Raw genomic sequence first — 17,535 nt, forward strand, 5'->3', positions numbered from 1 at the left:
CTGTATGCTTGAGTTCTATAGCAAAACGAAAGGTTTTTTCCCCCCTGAACTTCTAAACTGTTTTGATCACCAGAAATAACCAAAATATTGGTGCCTTTTGAGGGAGCTGTTTCAAAACATCGTACAATGGCAACTGCAAAGGGTTTGTCATTTTATAAAAGCTTTATGATTAATTGTATTATTTTAAATGCTATTTTTCTTTTGGTAAACATTGAAAATGTGATTAGCTTGAAATAAATTACAACAAGTCTATTATTATTACGGCAAATAATGTAGACAATTACTGAAAGCTCTGCTAATACCGCAAAATGCTGTTACAAATTAATATAAATTAATTGCTGCGTTGGATGAGTCCTGAAGTATCTGATAATTTTCCATTTCCAGCTCTGGAATAGACGTAAAGTGTTTTATTACAGCACTATTTCAAAGATGTTTAATGAAAGCCAAAACAAAGTTAGAATATGCAGAAATTTATGCATAGCCTTTCACACCACTACAGAGGAAAAACAAGGCAATTGATTGTGTTGCTGCAAAAGCTATTCAGGCAATTAGTGCCATACATTTGAAAACCAAATAGAAATCTATTTTCTTTTTATTGTATCTGTGTCCCTGCATCACTGAAAGTGCACCAACTGAATAAAGATTATTTGCTTATTTAAAAAGAAGGATAAAAGCTGTAACCACAATACCACTCTTGAATTAATGCCGTCATCTTATTGTCTTCTCTGTATCCTCTACATACAGTAGTGGCCAAAATTGTGGAAACCTTTTGAGAAAAGTGTACAGTAGAAATGCCACCTTTGGTTAAGTTTCCACCCATTTTTCTTCTAATTTCTGTATAACTGTAGCCTTGTTCACTTAATAATATTATTTTACATCGCTTTCTGGGCAACCAGTCACCTCTTTGCACCATGACTTTAATTTTATTACATTTTACAAGCTCACTAAATGAAAGAACACAAAAAACCCAACCAACTTGATAGCGATCACATAACACACTGACCAATGTCCTCCTCTCAGCTTCAATACATGAGATCAATAATTGAATCTTACTGTGATCTGATTGGCTCATTGCCTTTTGTTCTACTGTGGACTAACCGAGAGATTTGTGAGAGTAACTATGGTTAGATTCGTTCAACACGAAGGAAAAAGACCAATAAACCGATATTGCAAAGTATCTTGTGTCATGTCTATTAACTTGTTTGATACAACGCAAGGTAAGAGCTAATTTAATAGAAAGGTAACTATATATTAAAATACCATGATGAGGGGGGGCAAAAAAAGTGGTGTTATTAGCCATCAAATCTCAAAAATACACTTTTCCCAAAAGGTTTCCACAATTTTGGCCACTACTGTAACCAATTCTGCGGCAGCAGAGAACCACACACACACCCCAGGCTTTGTTGTAGCTACCGAACCCGTTTTAGACACTAAAAAAATATACTGATTCCCTTAACAGGAGCAGAGCCTCAGAGTGGCAATACTGATTCTCAAGTTCCTAGACATTTCTTTCCAGTTATTCCAGCCATAGTTCACAGTTCAAAAGATTCCCAAAGTAGACTATTAGCTGGCCATATATTGTATATATATTTGGAGAAAGCAATTGCACTGTTAGCGGGAAAGATTTCCTACACCTTGACAAATAGGGAGAAATAGCCACAGGTAGCCTTTTGTTATCACAGAAAATGCCTCCGAGATATCATGTAGAGGTAGTCCTCAAATTACAACCACAACTGAGCCCCAAATTTCTCTTACTAAGTCAAGACAGTTGTTAAGGTGAGCTTTGCCCCATTTTACGACCTTTCTTGCCACAGTTGTTAACTGAATCACTGCAGTTGTTAAGTTAGTAACACGGTTGTTAAGCGAATCTGGCTTCCCCATTTGACGTTGCTTGTCAGAAAGTCGTAAAAACGACTCTGGGACACTACAACTGTCATAAAGATGAGTCGGTTGCTAAGCACCTGAATTCTGATCACCTGCAATGGTCGTCAGTGTGAAAAACGGTCATAATTTAACATTTTTCAGTGCCACTGTTAACTTCAAACAGTCACTAAATGAGCTGTTGTAAGTTGAGGACTACTTGTATGGCATCCTTAATTATTCTCTGGGTCGTGAATTGCCACGCATGTGGCATTTGCAGCTTTTTCCTATTACCTTTCAAGTACTGTCCTGTATTTGAACTGTCTATTGGAGAGTTCAGTGGTCACAGATCAGTTTTAATTTATCAATATTATCATTAGCTGTTAAATGACATAAAAGACTATTCGATCCAACCATTCTGGGTAGTCTCAATTTAATATCTGTATTACTTATTTATTTTTAAGCAATATGTTTTATATTACTACGGCAATATGCTTGTTCTGCACTGATTCTACAATGTGGGAAGAAATCTAAACATGGGAGAAAGGGTGAGAAACAACTGATTTAAATAATACAGCTGTATCTGAACAGATATCCAACTTGGTTGCACTGAAACATCCCATTCTGGTTCAGCTTATAAAAATCAGATGGACTTGAGACAGAGGACCATAGGGGTTTTTTTTTTAAAAAAAAACCCGTTTCGTTATTAGCTATGTTTTTTCTTCTCTTTTCTTTATGTTTTAGAAAAACAATACTTCTGCAGAAGGCTTATCGTGAAACATTAGAAATTGTGAGTGAAAAGTGAAAGGCGGGCGCAGAACTGCTAAAGAAACAAGGCAGAAATAACTGCAAAATATGTGAACGTTACTCAGAAGCACCTCTGGCACCAAAGGATTTTTACACATTCTCTGACCCTGCCCCTATTTGCTTTAGCATCTGCAGCCTATCAAATTGACAATTCATCAAATGTCTTCAGCTTCTTCAACGCTTTCATTGTTCCGGTGTCCTCGGACGTTGCTTTTGGTCAGGGTGTGCAGCACCTGACGCATCAGCGAATCAAAAACGTGTGCAGGTAGATTTCTCTTTCAATCCATTCAATAAAGTGAGACACGTTACTATAAACTCCAGGACCCATAACTTTGGAAAAACAGACCGAGCCCCAAGAAGTCAAACCAAATAACGTCCAGCGTCCAGCCGGCTGCTCACACACAAGAGGTCCTCCGCTGTCACCCTGTAGGAATATGGATATTATTTTAGTTTAAGATAACTTAGATTAGACTCTGATCATTGTTAACAGTGATGGCTTCTGGATGGTTCTTATTAACTAACAGAAAAAAAAGGCATTTGCTACTGAAAGGAAATTGATTTCTAGCTGTGTCTTGAGATATACCTTAGTCCCTGGATAATTCTGGGCGGTCACAATAGCAAAATGATGACTGCTTTGGAAGTCCAAATAATAATAATAATAATAATAATAATAATAATAATAATAATAATAATAATAATAATAATAATAATAATAATAATAATAATAATAATAATAATAATAATAATAATAAAAAGTTGGAAGGGACCATGGAGGTCATCGAGTCCAACCCCCTGCTCAGGCAGGAACCCTACACCATTTCAGACAAACGGCTGTCCAGTCTCTTCTTAAAAACTTCCAGTGTTGGAGCATTCACTGCTTCTGGAGGCAGGTTGTTCCATTGGTTAATGGTTCTAACTGTCAGGAAGTTTCTCCTTAGTTCTAGGTTGCTTCTCTCCTTGATCAGTTTCCATCCGTTGCTTCTCGTCCTGCCTTCAGGGGCTTTAGAGAATAGCTTGACTCCCTCTTCTTTGGGGCAGCCCCTGAGATATTGGAATACTGCTATCATGTCCCCCCTCGTCCTTCTCTTCGTTAAACTACACATACCCAACTCCAGCAACCGTTCCTTATATGTTTTAACCTCCAGTCCCCTAATCATCTTTGTTGCTCTTCTCTGTACTCTTTCTAGAGTCTCAGCATCTTTTTTACATCGTGGTGACCAAAACTGGATGCAGTATTCCAAGTGTGGCCTTACTAAGGCATTGTAAAGTGGTATTAACACTTCATGTGATCTTGATTCTATCCCTCTGTTAATGCAGCCTAGCACTGTGTTGGCTTTTTTGGCAGCTGCAGCACACTGCTGGCTCATATTTAAGTGATTGTCCACTAGGACTCCGAGATCCCTCTCACAGTTACTACTATTGAGCAAGGTACCCCCTACACTATACCTGTACATTTGGTTTTTCTTGCCTAAATGTAGAACCTTACTTTTTTCACCATTGAATTTTATTTTGTTAGATAGCGCCCAGTGTTCAAGTCTGTCCAGGTCCTCCTGTATCTTAAGCCTGTCTTCTGGAGTGTTGGCTATTCCTGCCAGCTTGGTGTCATCTGCAAATTTGATGAGTTCCCCATCTATCCCCTCGTCCAAATCATTGATGAAGATGTTGAAGAGCACTGGGCCCAGAACAGAGCCCTGGGCCACCCCACTACACACTTCCCTCCATGTAGATGCGGTTCCATTGAGGACCACACGCTGAGTACGGCCGGTCAGCCAGCTACAAATCCATCTGGTGGTGATGCTTATATACATCAATGCTGCAAATACAGCTGGAATATTATGAGCAGTTATTGTGGCTGCTCCTCAAAAAAGGATATAGTGGAGCGAGAGAATGTTTAATTGATTGTCCACTAGGACAGGTTCTAGGAAGAGGGTCAATGACGATAATTCGGACCAAAGGTGGATTAGACATGCACGCGAAAACAAAAAAGAACGAATTGGATAGTAGACCCGACAACCGTTAAGAACGGTCGAATTATAGTAGACCTGTAAACCGTTCAAGGGGAAGATTAGGGAGTAGATTCAGTAAATACTTCTGAACCTAGTCTATCTTCTTAAACCTCAAATTGCATCACAGTCAATAACCTGCAAGAAGAACGATCTCACAAAGAGAGCATTACTGTAATCCAATGCTTCTCAACTGGTTTGGGGAATTCTGAAGATTGAAGTCCACCCATCTTAAAGTTGCCACGGTTGAGGAACACTGATGTAATCTAGTATTACTACAACAGTAGGCTGTTCTGGTCTAGAAAAGGCATAACGGATGTACCAGTCAAAGCCCAAAGTCATTACAGATACTCCCACCTGCCCAGTTCACTATGAAAGTGGTCAACCTGACGTTTTTCCACTGTACTAGTTAACAGAATCCTTCTAGGACTGTGACTGCAAGCTGATCTCAAAAAGATTTCAAAAGCATTACTACTATATTTTATTTGAACAATTTATTCCCTGTATGCATTTATTCTCTGAAATTTGTGATATACTTTCTTCAAACGCAATATACTCGGAAAGGAAAGGAAAAACTGTATGGGAAATTTTCTTGCCAACATCCAAAAATATCCTAAAACAGGCAAGAAAAAGAAAAAGGAAGGAAGGAAGGAAGGAAGGAAGGAAGGAAGGAAGGAAGGAAGGAAGGAAGGAAGGAAGGAAGGAAAGAAGGAAGGAAGGAAGGAAGGAACGAACGAACTTGATTAGCAAAAAATCTGAAAATCTGGCTTTTAAACCTTTGTCTACAAAAAGTGTGGACTTTCGGTTTCCCTTTGTGAACAGCCTTACCATGCAAGAATCCACAGTTCCAGACTCGTAGCCTGCACATAACATCCTGACTGTGATGGTCTTCATGTCAAAGTAAGACTGACATTGGTCCAAAGAAATAATGCGCACTTCCCCTTCCTGCAGTTTGAAGGGCACTAAGCAGAAGGAAAAAACACAACTGGGTCAGAATCTACAGCTGCATAAAGCATAAGATAGATTGGTAGGTAGGTAGGTGGGTAGGTAGGTAGATACAGACAGATGATAGACAGACAGACAGATAGATGGTAGACAGACAGACAGACAGACAGATGATAGAGACAGAGAGACAGAAAGATAGATGATAGACAGAGACAGACAGAAAGATAGATGATAGATATAGATTGATAGACAGACAGATGATAGACAGATGATAGATAGATAGATAGAATTAGATAGATAGATAGATAGATAGATAGATAGATAGATAGATAGATAGATAGATAGACAGACAGATAGACAGATAGATAGACAGATAGATAGATAGACAGATAGATAATCTGACAGACAGACAGACAGACAGACACTTTATTGTCATTTTTTACTGTGGGCACACTGGCACACATTAAAAATGAAATTTTGTTGCTTGCTCTCAAAAGTGTACACATACATAACACACATTTAAACATGCTATATACAACCTATGTATATGCCTACACCCTTACATATAAATATTAATCACTGTCCATCTTGAATACTTAGCAGAAAGAGGAAACTTTAGAGTTCACAAGGTTAATACTGTATGGAACAAAACTGTGACTGAATCTGGATATTCTGCTACGGATACCATGAAGCCCCCTCCTCCCAGAAGGTAACAAGGAAAACAGGTCGTGAAGAGGGTGTGTGGTGTCCCAGACAATCTTGCGGGCCCTGCTCAAGCAACGCTTCTGTGCTATGTCCTGGATGGGAGGGAGGGAGCTGCCAATGACCTTTTCGGCCATCCTCACCACTCTCTGCACCGCCTTCCTGTCTGAAGCAGGGATGCTTCCAAACCAGACGGTGATGCTGTATGACAGGATGCTCTCGATCCTCCCCCTGTAGAAAGTGGTCAGGACAGGGGAAGGAAGGCGTGCTTTTCTCATGCGACGCAGAAAATGCAGGCGTTGCTGTGCCCGCTTCACCAGTTTCTCACTGTTGAGCAACCAAGCCTTAACTCTACACCCAGAAATTTGATGCTGGAAACCATCTCCACAGGTGAATTATTAATACACAGAGGAGTGTGGCTGTGCCTGCCTTTTCTGAAATTGACAATGATCTCTTTGGTTTTACTAATGTTTACAAGTAGGCTGTTTTAAATGAGGCCACCTGCCCGATCAAAGCTTCATCCTTTGTGCACTGACATCACACATGTCTAAGGGGATGGTGGTGCATCACAAAGTTGCACCCACAATCTCAGCCTTCTGTTCCATCCCTCTCCCTGGTGGACATTCGCATATATTCATACGTTCTGATATTTTTTTAGTGCAATGGAAGGGTTTTCATTTGTTGCTTCAAATGCAACACTGCTTGTAGACCCACTACCTTCTTATTGTTCACTGGAAACGGAAGACAATTATAGCGACTAAACCAGGGGTAGGCAACCTTGGCTCTTTTATGACTTGTGGACTTCAACTCCCAGAATTCCTGGGAGTTGAAGTCCAACTGGCTATGGCAGGGGTGTCAACTGGCTATGGCAGGGGTGTCAAACTCAATTTCATTGAGGGCCGCATCAGCATTGCGGTTGCCCTCGGGGGGGCGGGGTGTGTGGCCAGAGTGGGTGTGGCCTACTGGGTGGGTGTGGATGGAGTGGGTCTCTGGCAGAAGGGGGTGGGACCGGGGCAAGTGCCAAGGCATGGTCCACTGGAGGAGCCTCACTGCCTGCTGAAACCCCTCTGCCGGAGCCCATCAAGCCGGATATGTGAAGTAGGCAAGGGCCATTTGCTGGCCACTTCCAGGCGATGGTCCATTTCTTCATTCCTCAAAGAGTGACACCTCCCCAGCATGCACCCAGGGGGAGGGGCCGACACGGCAGGGACTGGTTCCTCACTGTTTCCAGACGGCCTTGTAGAGTTAAGACTGAATGCGTTTCAGCATAGATGGCCACCACAAAATTGTACATTGGCTCCCGGCCGGCCTGGGCCAGGGCCAAGGCAGCGGGGGCCGTTCCCTCACTGTTTCCAGGATGGCTTCGCGGGCCACATGAAACCACTTTGTGGGCCGCATCCGGCCCCCGGGCCTTGTATTTGACATGTCTGGGCTATGGTAAAAGAGAAACAGATTTTCAGGAGAACATGGATACGCGACACTTACTTTTGTTGCCCATGTGTCCCCAGCCAGTGATGTAGCAATAGGTATTTGGCTTAACCAGCTGCTCCCTGGTGGGAAGGCAAATTGGTCGGACGTAGCTGGTCTCATTGATGTCTTCACTGAGCTCCACAATGCTGATGTCGTAGTCCACCACCGCACGGTTGTAACGAGGGTGCAGAATAATTGTTTTCACCAGGCGGATTTGCATGAAGGCTGAAGGATGGTCCAAATTGTTGATGCCAAAAACTACTTTCCATACCTTCGGGTTTTCTCTCCTTGGGAAAAAGGAAGGCGTAAGATACCAGTGAAGATTCTAAATCTCTCTACTGCAGCGGTTCTCAACATATGGGTCGCGACCCCATTTGGGGTCGATCAACCATTTCACGGGGGTCGCCAAGCAAGGCTGTCCGCCATTTTTTTCCCCTTTTCCGGCGGGTGCCTTACCTCCCTTGAGCTGGGCCAGCTGGTGGTCGGCCTGCTCCGTCTCTGCCACTTGCCAGCTACGCCTCGGCCGGTGCAGGGGGCGGAACCACGCATGCGCGGCGCTCCCAGGCAGGGAAAGTCCTCGACTTACGACCGGTTGGGTAGTCCTCGACTTACGACCGGTTTAGTCCTCGACATACGACCGGTTTAGTCCTCAACTTACGACCGGTTTAGTCCTCGACTTACGACCGGTTGGGGGTTGCGGCATTAAAAAGGTTGAGAACCACTGCTCTACTGTAAGTCATTTATGTACTTCACTCTCCTGCTGGATGCACAACAACTACAGGCAGTCCTCGACTTACGACAATTGAGCCCCAAATTTCTGTTGTCAAGTGTTACGTGAGTTTTTCCCCTTTTTATGACCTTTCTTGCCTCCGTTGTTACTGCAGTTGATAAGTTAGTAACCCGGTTGTTAAGTGAATCTGGCTTCCCCATTGACTTTGCTTGTCAGTTGATAAGTTATTAACCCTAACTCTAATTCTAAGAGTAAAACATAAGAAGGAAAATGGCGGCATCTCCATATGTTGTCAAAGCAAGAACGTCCAATGTTAGCAGCGTTGACACAAAGCTTTAATCATGTCAACTAGCTTAGAATCCTCTCTCTAATTACAATGCCCATCCTATTTCCGAAGCATTCTCAGCGCTACTCACCCTTCAAAGCAGTGTGCCACCGTTAAGACCCATTTCTTTGCTATGAGAACACAGCCACAGATATGCCCACTGGGCTCGCTCTGGAGCGAGCACTGCCATGGCCAACGTCCTGAGCGACTGGTCCTGCCCCCGAGGATCCTCTTGCTCATCCGAGCTGCAGGGCGACGGCCACAATCTTTTAGGAAAAAGATCAGCTGGTTAAGTAGGGGAAAAGTGACTGCATTTCCTGGAAAGCTTTAGCATCTATTCCACAACAATCTCACAAGAAGTAGTACACCTGGAGACACAGTAAATGTACAAAATCTGCAATATCATTAAACTTAAATGACACTAACAATGTTAGTGAGTCCCCTGGACTGCAAGGTGATCAAACCAGTCAGTCCTAGAGGAGATCAACCCTGACTACTCTCTAGAAGGCCAGATCCTGAAGTTGAAACTCAAATACTTTGGCCACCTAATGAGAAGGAAGGACTCACTGGAGAAGAGCCTGATGCTGGGAAAGATTGAGGGCAATAGAAGAAGGGGACGACAGAGAATGAGGGGGCTGGATGGAGTCACTGAAGCAGGAGGCGTGAGCTTCAATGGACTCCAGAAGATGGTAGAGGACAGGAAGGCCTGGAGGAACGTTGTCCATGAGGTCGCGATGGGTCGGACACGCCTTCGCAACTAACAACAACAACAATGTAAGAAAATTCCTGATTAAATAAAAGACGAAACACCAATTTTAGGTTAGGTCAAATTGTGGGCAACTTTGCTGCACTGAGCAGGAAGCTGGAGTAGAAGACTTCTAAGGTCCCTTCCAATTCTATAGCTCTGTTAGCTTAACTAAACTTGCAGACAAGGTGCTTTGGAGCCTCAATGAATATCGGGGCAAGAGGAAGTAACCCAACCTCATTTATTTGTCCAAGCAAGTTCCTTGCTTCCTTAAAAGGAAGAACAAGGCACAGCCAACAGTGTTTTGGGGTTTGCAAAACTACCAAGAGTGATAAAAATGCCAAGCAAAGAAAAAAAAATCCAATCCAAAATATGAAGAATGATGGAAGGAAGTGAATGGAATGGAGAATGGCTGTTAAAAAAAAAACCCACACTAAATGTTCAGTCTAACAGAATTACAGAGTTGAGAGGGACCTTGGAGGTCTTCTAGTCCAACCCCCTGCTCAAGTAGGAGACCTTACTTACACCATTCTGGTTCTTGCCTTATAATAATACAATAATAATAATAAAGTTGGAAGGGACCTTGGAGGTCATCTAGTCCAACCCCCTGCTCAGGCAGGAAACTCTATACCATTTCAGACAAATAGCTGTGCAGTCTCTTCTTAAAAACTTCCAGTGTTGGAGCATTCACCGCTTCTGGAGGCAGGTTGTTCCACTGGTTAATTGTTCTAACTGTCAGGAAGTTTCTCCTTAGTTCTAGGTTGCTTCTCTCCTTGATTAGTTTCCATCCGTTGCTTCTTGTCCTGCCTTCAGAAGCTTTGGAGAATAACTTGACTCCCTCTTCTTTGGGGCAGCCCCTGAGATACTGGAACACTGCTATCATGTCTCCCCTCGTCCTTCTCTTCACTAAACTAGACATACCCAATTCCAGCAACCGTTCCTTACATGTTTTAGCCTCCAGCCTTAATATTCTGTTTCTGGGCTTCTGGAAGGCATAACTTTTCCATTCAGAAAGTAAAATGCTGCCCCTTGATAAAGATCCCACTTTTATTCTCCCCAATGAATTGTTTTTTTTAAACTCTCAAGAATGAGTGGATAATTTGGAAGTATCTAATTTACTTCTTCATGCTTCTATGAGTTATGATCTTACCTTCTTTGGCACAGAGGAGAGAAACCACATTCTTGCTTTTACATGGTAACCTAGATGTAGAAACAACAGCTTAACGAAGCTCAAGTTTCATCAGCATAATGTAGAAGTGCAGGAATCATATCTACTGGGAAAACTTTTATTACCTTTTATCCGTATCATTAAAATATGTGCTTGGAACCTGGAGGACACTTGATTTCTAAAGGCAGTTACTTTGATGCTTCATTTATTCCTCTCAACAGTCCTCAGGACTGGCAACTAGACCAGTGATGGCGAACCTTTTAGAGACTGAATGCCCAAAAACTGGCCCCGCCCCCACTCCGCCCTCCTGCCCCGCCCCCCCACTCTGCCCCCCATCCCATGCCCCGCCTGCCCACAGGACCACTCACCGCCTCCAGGGCCCGCCGCTGATCGCCCAGGCAGCCCAGCAGCGCTATGGCGGCCACACCCTCTGCCCGCGCCCTGCAGCATCAACTGCATGATGGGGTGTGAGGGCAGAGTCTTGTCTACGCTGCCTGGCTGCCATGTCCTTGGTGGCGCTGCTCCGTGTGGGCCACGCTTGAGGGCGACTCTCCTTCAGGAGGGCTGCTGGAGAGGAGGGGGTCACGGGGGGAGGCAAGGCTGGGGCAACGGCACGTGTGCCCACAGAGAGGGCTCCGAGTGCCGCCTCTGGCACCCGTGCCATAGGTTTGCCACCACTGAACTAGATCAACTATCAGCTGAAAACCAAAGCCGAATAGGTTTTTTTTTTAATTGAAAGTGGGACTCAGTCAAAGTACAAATGTCCTCGACTTACAACGGTTCCTTTAGTGACCGTTCAAAGTTACACCAGCACTGAAAAATGGGACATGGCTATTTTTCACACCTACGACCTTTGCAGCATCCCCATGATCACTTGATTAAAATTCGGACGCTTGGCAACGGGTTCCTATTTATGACGGTTGCTTTGTCCCGGGGTCATGTGATCCCCTTTGACAAGCAAACTCAACGGGGAAGCCTTAACAAGCAGGCTACTAACTTAACAACTGAAGCGATTCACTTAACAACAGTGGCAAGAAAGGTCGTAAAATGGGGTTAAGTAAAACTCTCTTAACAAATGTCTCACTTAAAAATAGAAATTGTGGGCTCAACTGTGGCCGTAAATCTACTTCCTTTTTATACACGGACTGCCTACAAATGGAGAGGGCTTCTGTGCAATTGGAAACCCACACTGAATACCTCCAGATCACAATGGGGAGTATCACACCAGAAAGGTTGTTAAACAATTCAAATAAACAAGCCTATTTACATCCTCTATGGCGGGATGTCAAACTCAATTTCATTGAGGGCCGCATCAGCATTGCGGTTGCCCTTGGGGGGCCAGGTGGGTGTGGCCAAGGTGGGTGCAGCCTACTGGGTTGGGCCTACTGGGTGGGCGTGGATGGAGTGGGTGTGGCCTACTGGGTGGGCATGGCCAGCTCTACATTGTTCCCGTCAATGGTGCCTGTGGGGGCCTGGGCAGGAGTGGGACAGATCTGAGGGTCTCTGGCAGAAGGGGGTGGGACCGGGGCAAGCGCCAAGGCATGGTGCATTTCTTCATTCCTCACAAAGGGTGACACCTCCCCAGCATGCACCCAGGGGCGGGTCCGACACGGCAGGGGCTGGTTCCTCGCTGTTTCTAAACAGTCTTGTGGAGCTAAGACTGAATGAGTTTCAGCATAGATGGCCACCACAAAATTGTACATTGGCTCCTGCCCGGCCTGGGCCGGGGCCAAGGCAGTGGGGGCCGTTCCCTCACTGTTTCCAGGATGGCTTCACAGGCCACATGAAACCACTTCGCGGGCTGCATCCGGCCCCCAGACCTTGTGTTTGACATGTCTGGTCTATGGTGGTGCAGTGTTTAGAATGAAGTACTGCAGGCTACCTCTGCCCCACAGCCTGGAGTTCAATCCTGACTGGGCTCAAGGGTGACTCAGTTTTCCATTCTTCTGAGGTCAGTAAAATGAGGGCCCAGATCGTTTGGTGGGGGCAAGAGGCTGACTCTGTAAACCGCTTAGAGAGGCCTGTAAAGCACTGTGAAGCGGTATATAAGTCTAAGTGCCATTGCTATTATACGCAACATCCCAGTTCTTGTTGTTATGAAATCTGAGTTCTATCTATGTGCCTAGGCTGAAGGAATTAACTTTGAGGAACAGAAGGAAGAACCACTTCCAAGGCAATGGTTAGATAAAAGAACTTTTAATCTGGAGAAGAAATATAATCTGAGAAAGCTTCAGATGTTGACCCTCCCTAGTTCTTATGAAGATAAAGAGAGGGAGGGGAAAAATGTATTCAGACTTGCAAGATTCTGTTACTTTAACCCAGTGGTTCTCAACCTTTTTAATGCCGCGACCCCAACCGGTCGTAAGTCAAGGACTAAACCAGTTGTAAGTCAAGGACTACCCAACCGGTCGTAAGTCGAGGACTTTCCCTGCCTGGGAGCGCCGCGCATGCGTGGTTCCGCCCCCTGCGCCGGCTGAGGCGTAGCTGGCAAGCGGCAGAGACGGAGCAGGCCGACCACCAGCTGGCCCAGTCCAAGGGAGGTAAAGCACCCGCCGGAAAAGGGGAAAAAAATGGCAGACAAAAAAAATGGCGGACAGCCTTGCTTGGCGACCCCCATGAAATGGTCGATCGAACCCAAATGGGGTCCCGACCCACAGGTTGAGAACCACTGCTTTAACCTTACAATAAAAGTAGCATCACCATTCATAATGTTTTCTCTAGTCCAGGGGTAGGCAACGTTGGCTCTTTTATGACTCGTGGACTTCAAGTCCCAGAATTCCTGAGCCAGCCATGCATGGCTGGCTCAGGAATTCTGGGAGTTGTAGTCCACGAGTCATAAAAGAGCCAAGGTTGCCTACCCCTGCCCTAGTCTATTCTAGCTTGAAGGGCTGACTTGGTGCTGCATTTAAGACTGATGGGTTCTCTCCAGATATTCTCTCCACCCACAGAGTATAACACTATGGTAGCTATTTCTTACCCTGTTACTAAAAGAGCATGCAGTGTGAACCTAGTTTTCTTCTCCCAATCAGGATGTAGGTTCAACCATTTTGCTTGTAGTGGAAGCTCATACACTGGAATAAGTTCTGTCACAGCTGGTCCACTGGGGGGGAAAAAACACATACATTCAAGGTAGTTCAAGTGGGTTTATTTATAGTAGAATTCTAGGCACGTAAAATGGGATGGGACCCCCACTGAGCAGTCACAGACACCATCTTAACTTGTTTTTACTCTCCCTTGGGATGCCCCAAAACAAGGGCTACCACCACATGAAGGCCCATATGTCAGATAAAGTGCTTTTATACATTATATTCTCCGTGGCCTAAACCAGAGGAAGGCTGTTCCTGTATCATCTGCATGGGCCAGAGGTGGGGAACTATGGCCCCTTAATGACTTGTGGACTTCAACTCCCAGAATTCACGGAAAAGGGTGATCACGTGATCGCAGGACATAGCAACTGTCATAAATATGAATCCGTTGCCAAGCATACAACTTTTGATCATGTGACCATGGGGATGCTGCAACAGTCCTAAGTGTGAAAAATGGTCATTAAGTCACTTTTTTCAGTGACACTGTAACTTTGAATGTCACTAAATGAACTGTTGTAAGTCAAGGTTTATCTGTATACAGTGGGGAGATTAATCAACAAATGCAGAGATCACGTCTCATAATAATATTAAATCCTGTGATTTAGAATAGAACTGGAAGGGACCTGGAGGTCTTCTAGTCCAGTCCCCTGCTCAAGCAGGAGAACCTATATCAGTTATCTGAAATGGTATAGGTTCTCCTGCTTGAGCAGGGGGCTGGACTAGAAGACCTCCAAGGTCCCTTCCAGCTCTATTCTATTCTAAATCACAGGATTTGATAGTATTGTGAGAAGTGATCCCGGCGTTTGAAAAATGTGATATACAGAAGCCACAGTTGATGTTTCATGTTTTATTCAAACGAATTATGGGTGGTGGGGGGAACAGGCATCTGTAGAGGGAGGTCAAAAAAATTAAGATGGAGGCTGTGACTATCCAAAGGAGACTGGCAATTTTAGATGTGATGCACATTCAAAAGAGTTGGGCCTTTGACTACACAGTGGCAGCCATCTTGATGTTTTTTACCTTCTACTGGGAACTTTTTTTTAAATTGTTCTTTCTTTTTTTGTCTATGTTTTTGTGTGCATATATATATTACGTTTACACTTTTAAATTTTTTTACTGGCCCAACTGAATTTTTTTCTAAGATTTAGAAATGGAAGTGCTTGTTTGAGCAAATGTTTCTTCACCATTTGAGACATGAAACAAAAAAGATAAATTCATTTCTGCTTGGGAGTCAGAAGTAACCATTCTCCCCAACTGTAATTATTTTATTATTTCTATCGTATCACTGCATACTGATTTAGCAAAGATATAAAAAAGCTCTGCTGTACCTGCTTTTGCCTGAAAATATATTGATATACAAAAATAATGTGTGTAGGAATGTAAATAAACGTGTGGGGAAATTAAGTAAGTACAATTTTCCCTGTTAAAGAAAATCAAGATTCCTTGCTTTATTTAATACACTTTTATAAGTAAGTATTCATTCTCCAGTCCTCTCAAGCAATTTGAAATTCAATATAGACTTTAATATCCAACAAATGTAGCATGAAATGGCAGTAGAGATTTCTTTGAACGATTCCTAATCATAACTGCAGCTTAAATCAGTAGAAATTTGTATCCATAAAATCTATTAAATCCAGCAGTCCGCCCCAGGGCTACAATTAACTCTGCACCAAAAGGTGTAGACTTTGTCATTATTTTTAACCATGGAAATCAAGAAACCTAATCTAATGCCACTTTCATACCAATAGTAATTTTTAACCCTAAAACTAGCTTTGGAGACAATCACGCCTAACACAACCTTAGGATCACTTAAAACTTCCCAAAGGATTAAGCCACTGATCTGACCTAAGAACTCACTGAAACATAACCCTAACTCCAAACTGATTTCAGTGCAATTTTTAAAAGTTTCCTTAAAAAATAGTCCTTCCACACAAAACTTAAAAACCATATATTAGGCTCAGGAACCTCACCAAGTATATGGCATCGTACATGTACTGGAACTAAGGGGAAAATATGATTTTTCCCCCACAAAAAATAAATTACTATATTAATAGTCTAGGGCAGCGGTTCTCAACCTATGGGTCGCAACCCCATTTGGGGTCAATCGACCATTTCACGGGGGTTGCCAAGCAAGGCTGTCCGCCATTTTTTTCCCCTTTTCCAGCGGGTTCCTTACCTCCCTTGGGCTGGGCCAGCTGGTGGTCGGCCTGCTCCCTCTCTGCCGCTTGCCAGCTACGCCTCGGCCGGCGCAGAGGGCGGAACCACGCATGCGCGGCGCTCCCGGGCAGGGAAAGTCCTCGACTTACGACCGGTTGGGTAGTCCTTGACTTACAACCGGTTTAGTCCTCGACTTACGACCGGTTTGGGGGTCGCGGCATTAAAAAGGTTGAGAACCACTGGTCTAGGGCAGGCAACCTTGGCTCTTTTATGACTTGTGGACTTCAACTCCCAGAATTCCTGAGCCAGCATGGCTCAGCTTGGAAACCTCTCCCTTTCCCCTCAGCATGGCTGGCTCAGGAATTCTGGGAGTTGAAGTCCACGAGTCATAAAAGAGCCAAGGTTGCCTACCCCTGGTCTAGGGTAGTGATAAAGTACCAAAGATCATATGTGTTAACAAATACCAGAACATTCCAGTTCTATAAAATTAACAAAAATGTAAAAAACTAAATGATCCCCGTCTTAAGAAAACATCAGATTCAAAAAAACTGTCCCCATTTTACAGTCACATTCAAGGCTAAGATTTATCAATATTACAATCTACTGACCTTACCCAAAACCCATCTGTTTGCATGCCAAGAGGCTTAAATTTTCTTCCCAGTCATCAGCGCATACATAATAATTGGTAGCTGACCTATATACAGTCAGGAACATCAAGGAGCTGCTGTTTTTATATAGGGACACTGTGTAAAGAAAAAGAAAGGGAAGTTTAACTTTAGTACTTCCAGGTAGAAGACAATTTAATTGATTTCTCATGACAGGGAAGATCTGCAAATTAATATGCGATCACCAACAAATACTGTGGGTGAATACCTATAATTTGATCGTGCAATAATACAGCTTAATATGCCAACTGCAAACACATAATCAAACTACAAGTAGCCCTTGGCTTACAATCATTCGTTTGAACGTTTGAAGTTACAATGGCACTGGGGAAAAAAGATTTATGACTTGTCCTCACAGTGACAGCCGTAACAGCATCCCCACGGTCCTGTGATCAGAATTCAGACATGTGGCAACCAGCAAATATTTACAATGGTCTCATTATCCTGGGATCATTTGCAGCCTTCCCATCCAGCTTCCGACAACAATGGTCAAAGGGGAGAAGCACCATATGCACATAGTCATTTTAGCATCACTGTGGTTTCCTGCAAGACTGCTGTCAAAGAACTTTATTCTTTTAGTGGGGTATGTATTAAAGCCTTTCTGAACATATGTGTCGGGAGGGAAACATACATATGTCCTTCTGTTTACTAATCTGTCCATCTAAATACGCAAGTACTTTGGCCACCTAATGAGAAGGAAGGACTCACTGGAGAAGAGCCTAACGCTGGGAAAGATTGAGGGCAATAGAAGACAGAGAATGAGGTGGCTGGATGGAGTCACTGAAGCAGTAGGCGTGAGCTTAAATGGACTCCAGAACATGGTAGAGGACAGGAAGGCCTGGAGGAACGTTGTCCGTGGGGTTGCGATGGGT

The 17,535-nt window shown here is 43.8% G+C and overlaps 1 protein-coding gene across 1 annotated transcript in view; it reads right to left on the reverse strand.

The window, feature by feature from the left end:
• Window positions 1-2,908: 2,908 nt before the first annotated feature.
• The window catches only part of CORIN (corin, serine peptidase), an 85,831-nt gene continuing 71,204 nt past the window's right edge, over window positions 2,909-17,535 (reverse strand). The window contains 7 exon segments of the mRNA XM_029285094.1: window positions 2,909-3,091; window positions 5,499-5,632; window positions 7,803-8,074; window positions 8,934-9,108; window positions 10,738-10,787; window positions 13,733-13,855; window positions 16,612-16,741. Coding sequence (XP_029140927.1) covers window positions 2,909-3,091; window positions 5,499-5,632; window positions 7,803-8,074; window positions 8,934-9,108; window positions 10,738-10,787; window positions 13,733-13,855; window positions 16,612-16,741 — 1,067 coding nt within the window.

Source organism: Protobothrops mucrosquamatus, unplaced genomic scaffold, assembly GCF_001527695.2.
Source record: "Protobothrops mucrosquamatus isolate PMUCROS unplaced genomic scaffold, P.Mucros_1.0 scaffold1268, whole genome shotgun sequence".
NCBI classification, from domain to species: domain Eukaryota; kingdom Metazoa; phylum Chordata; class Lepidosauria; order Squamata; family Viperidae; genus Protobothrops; species Protobothrops mucrosquamatus.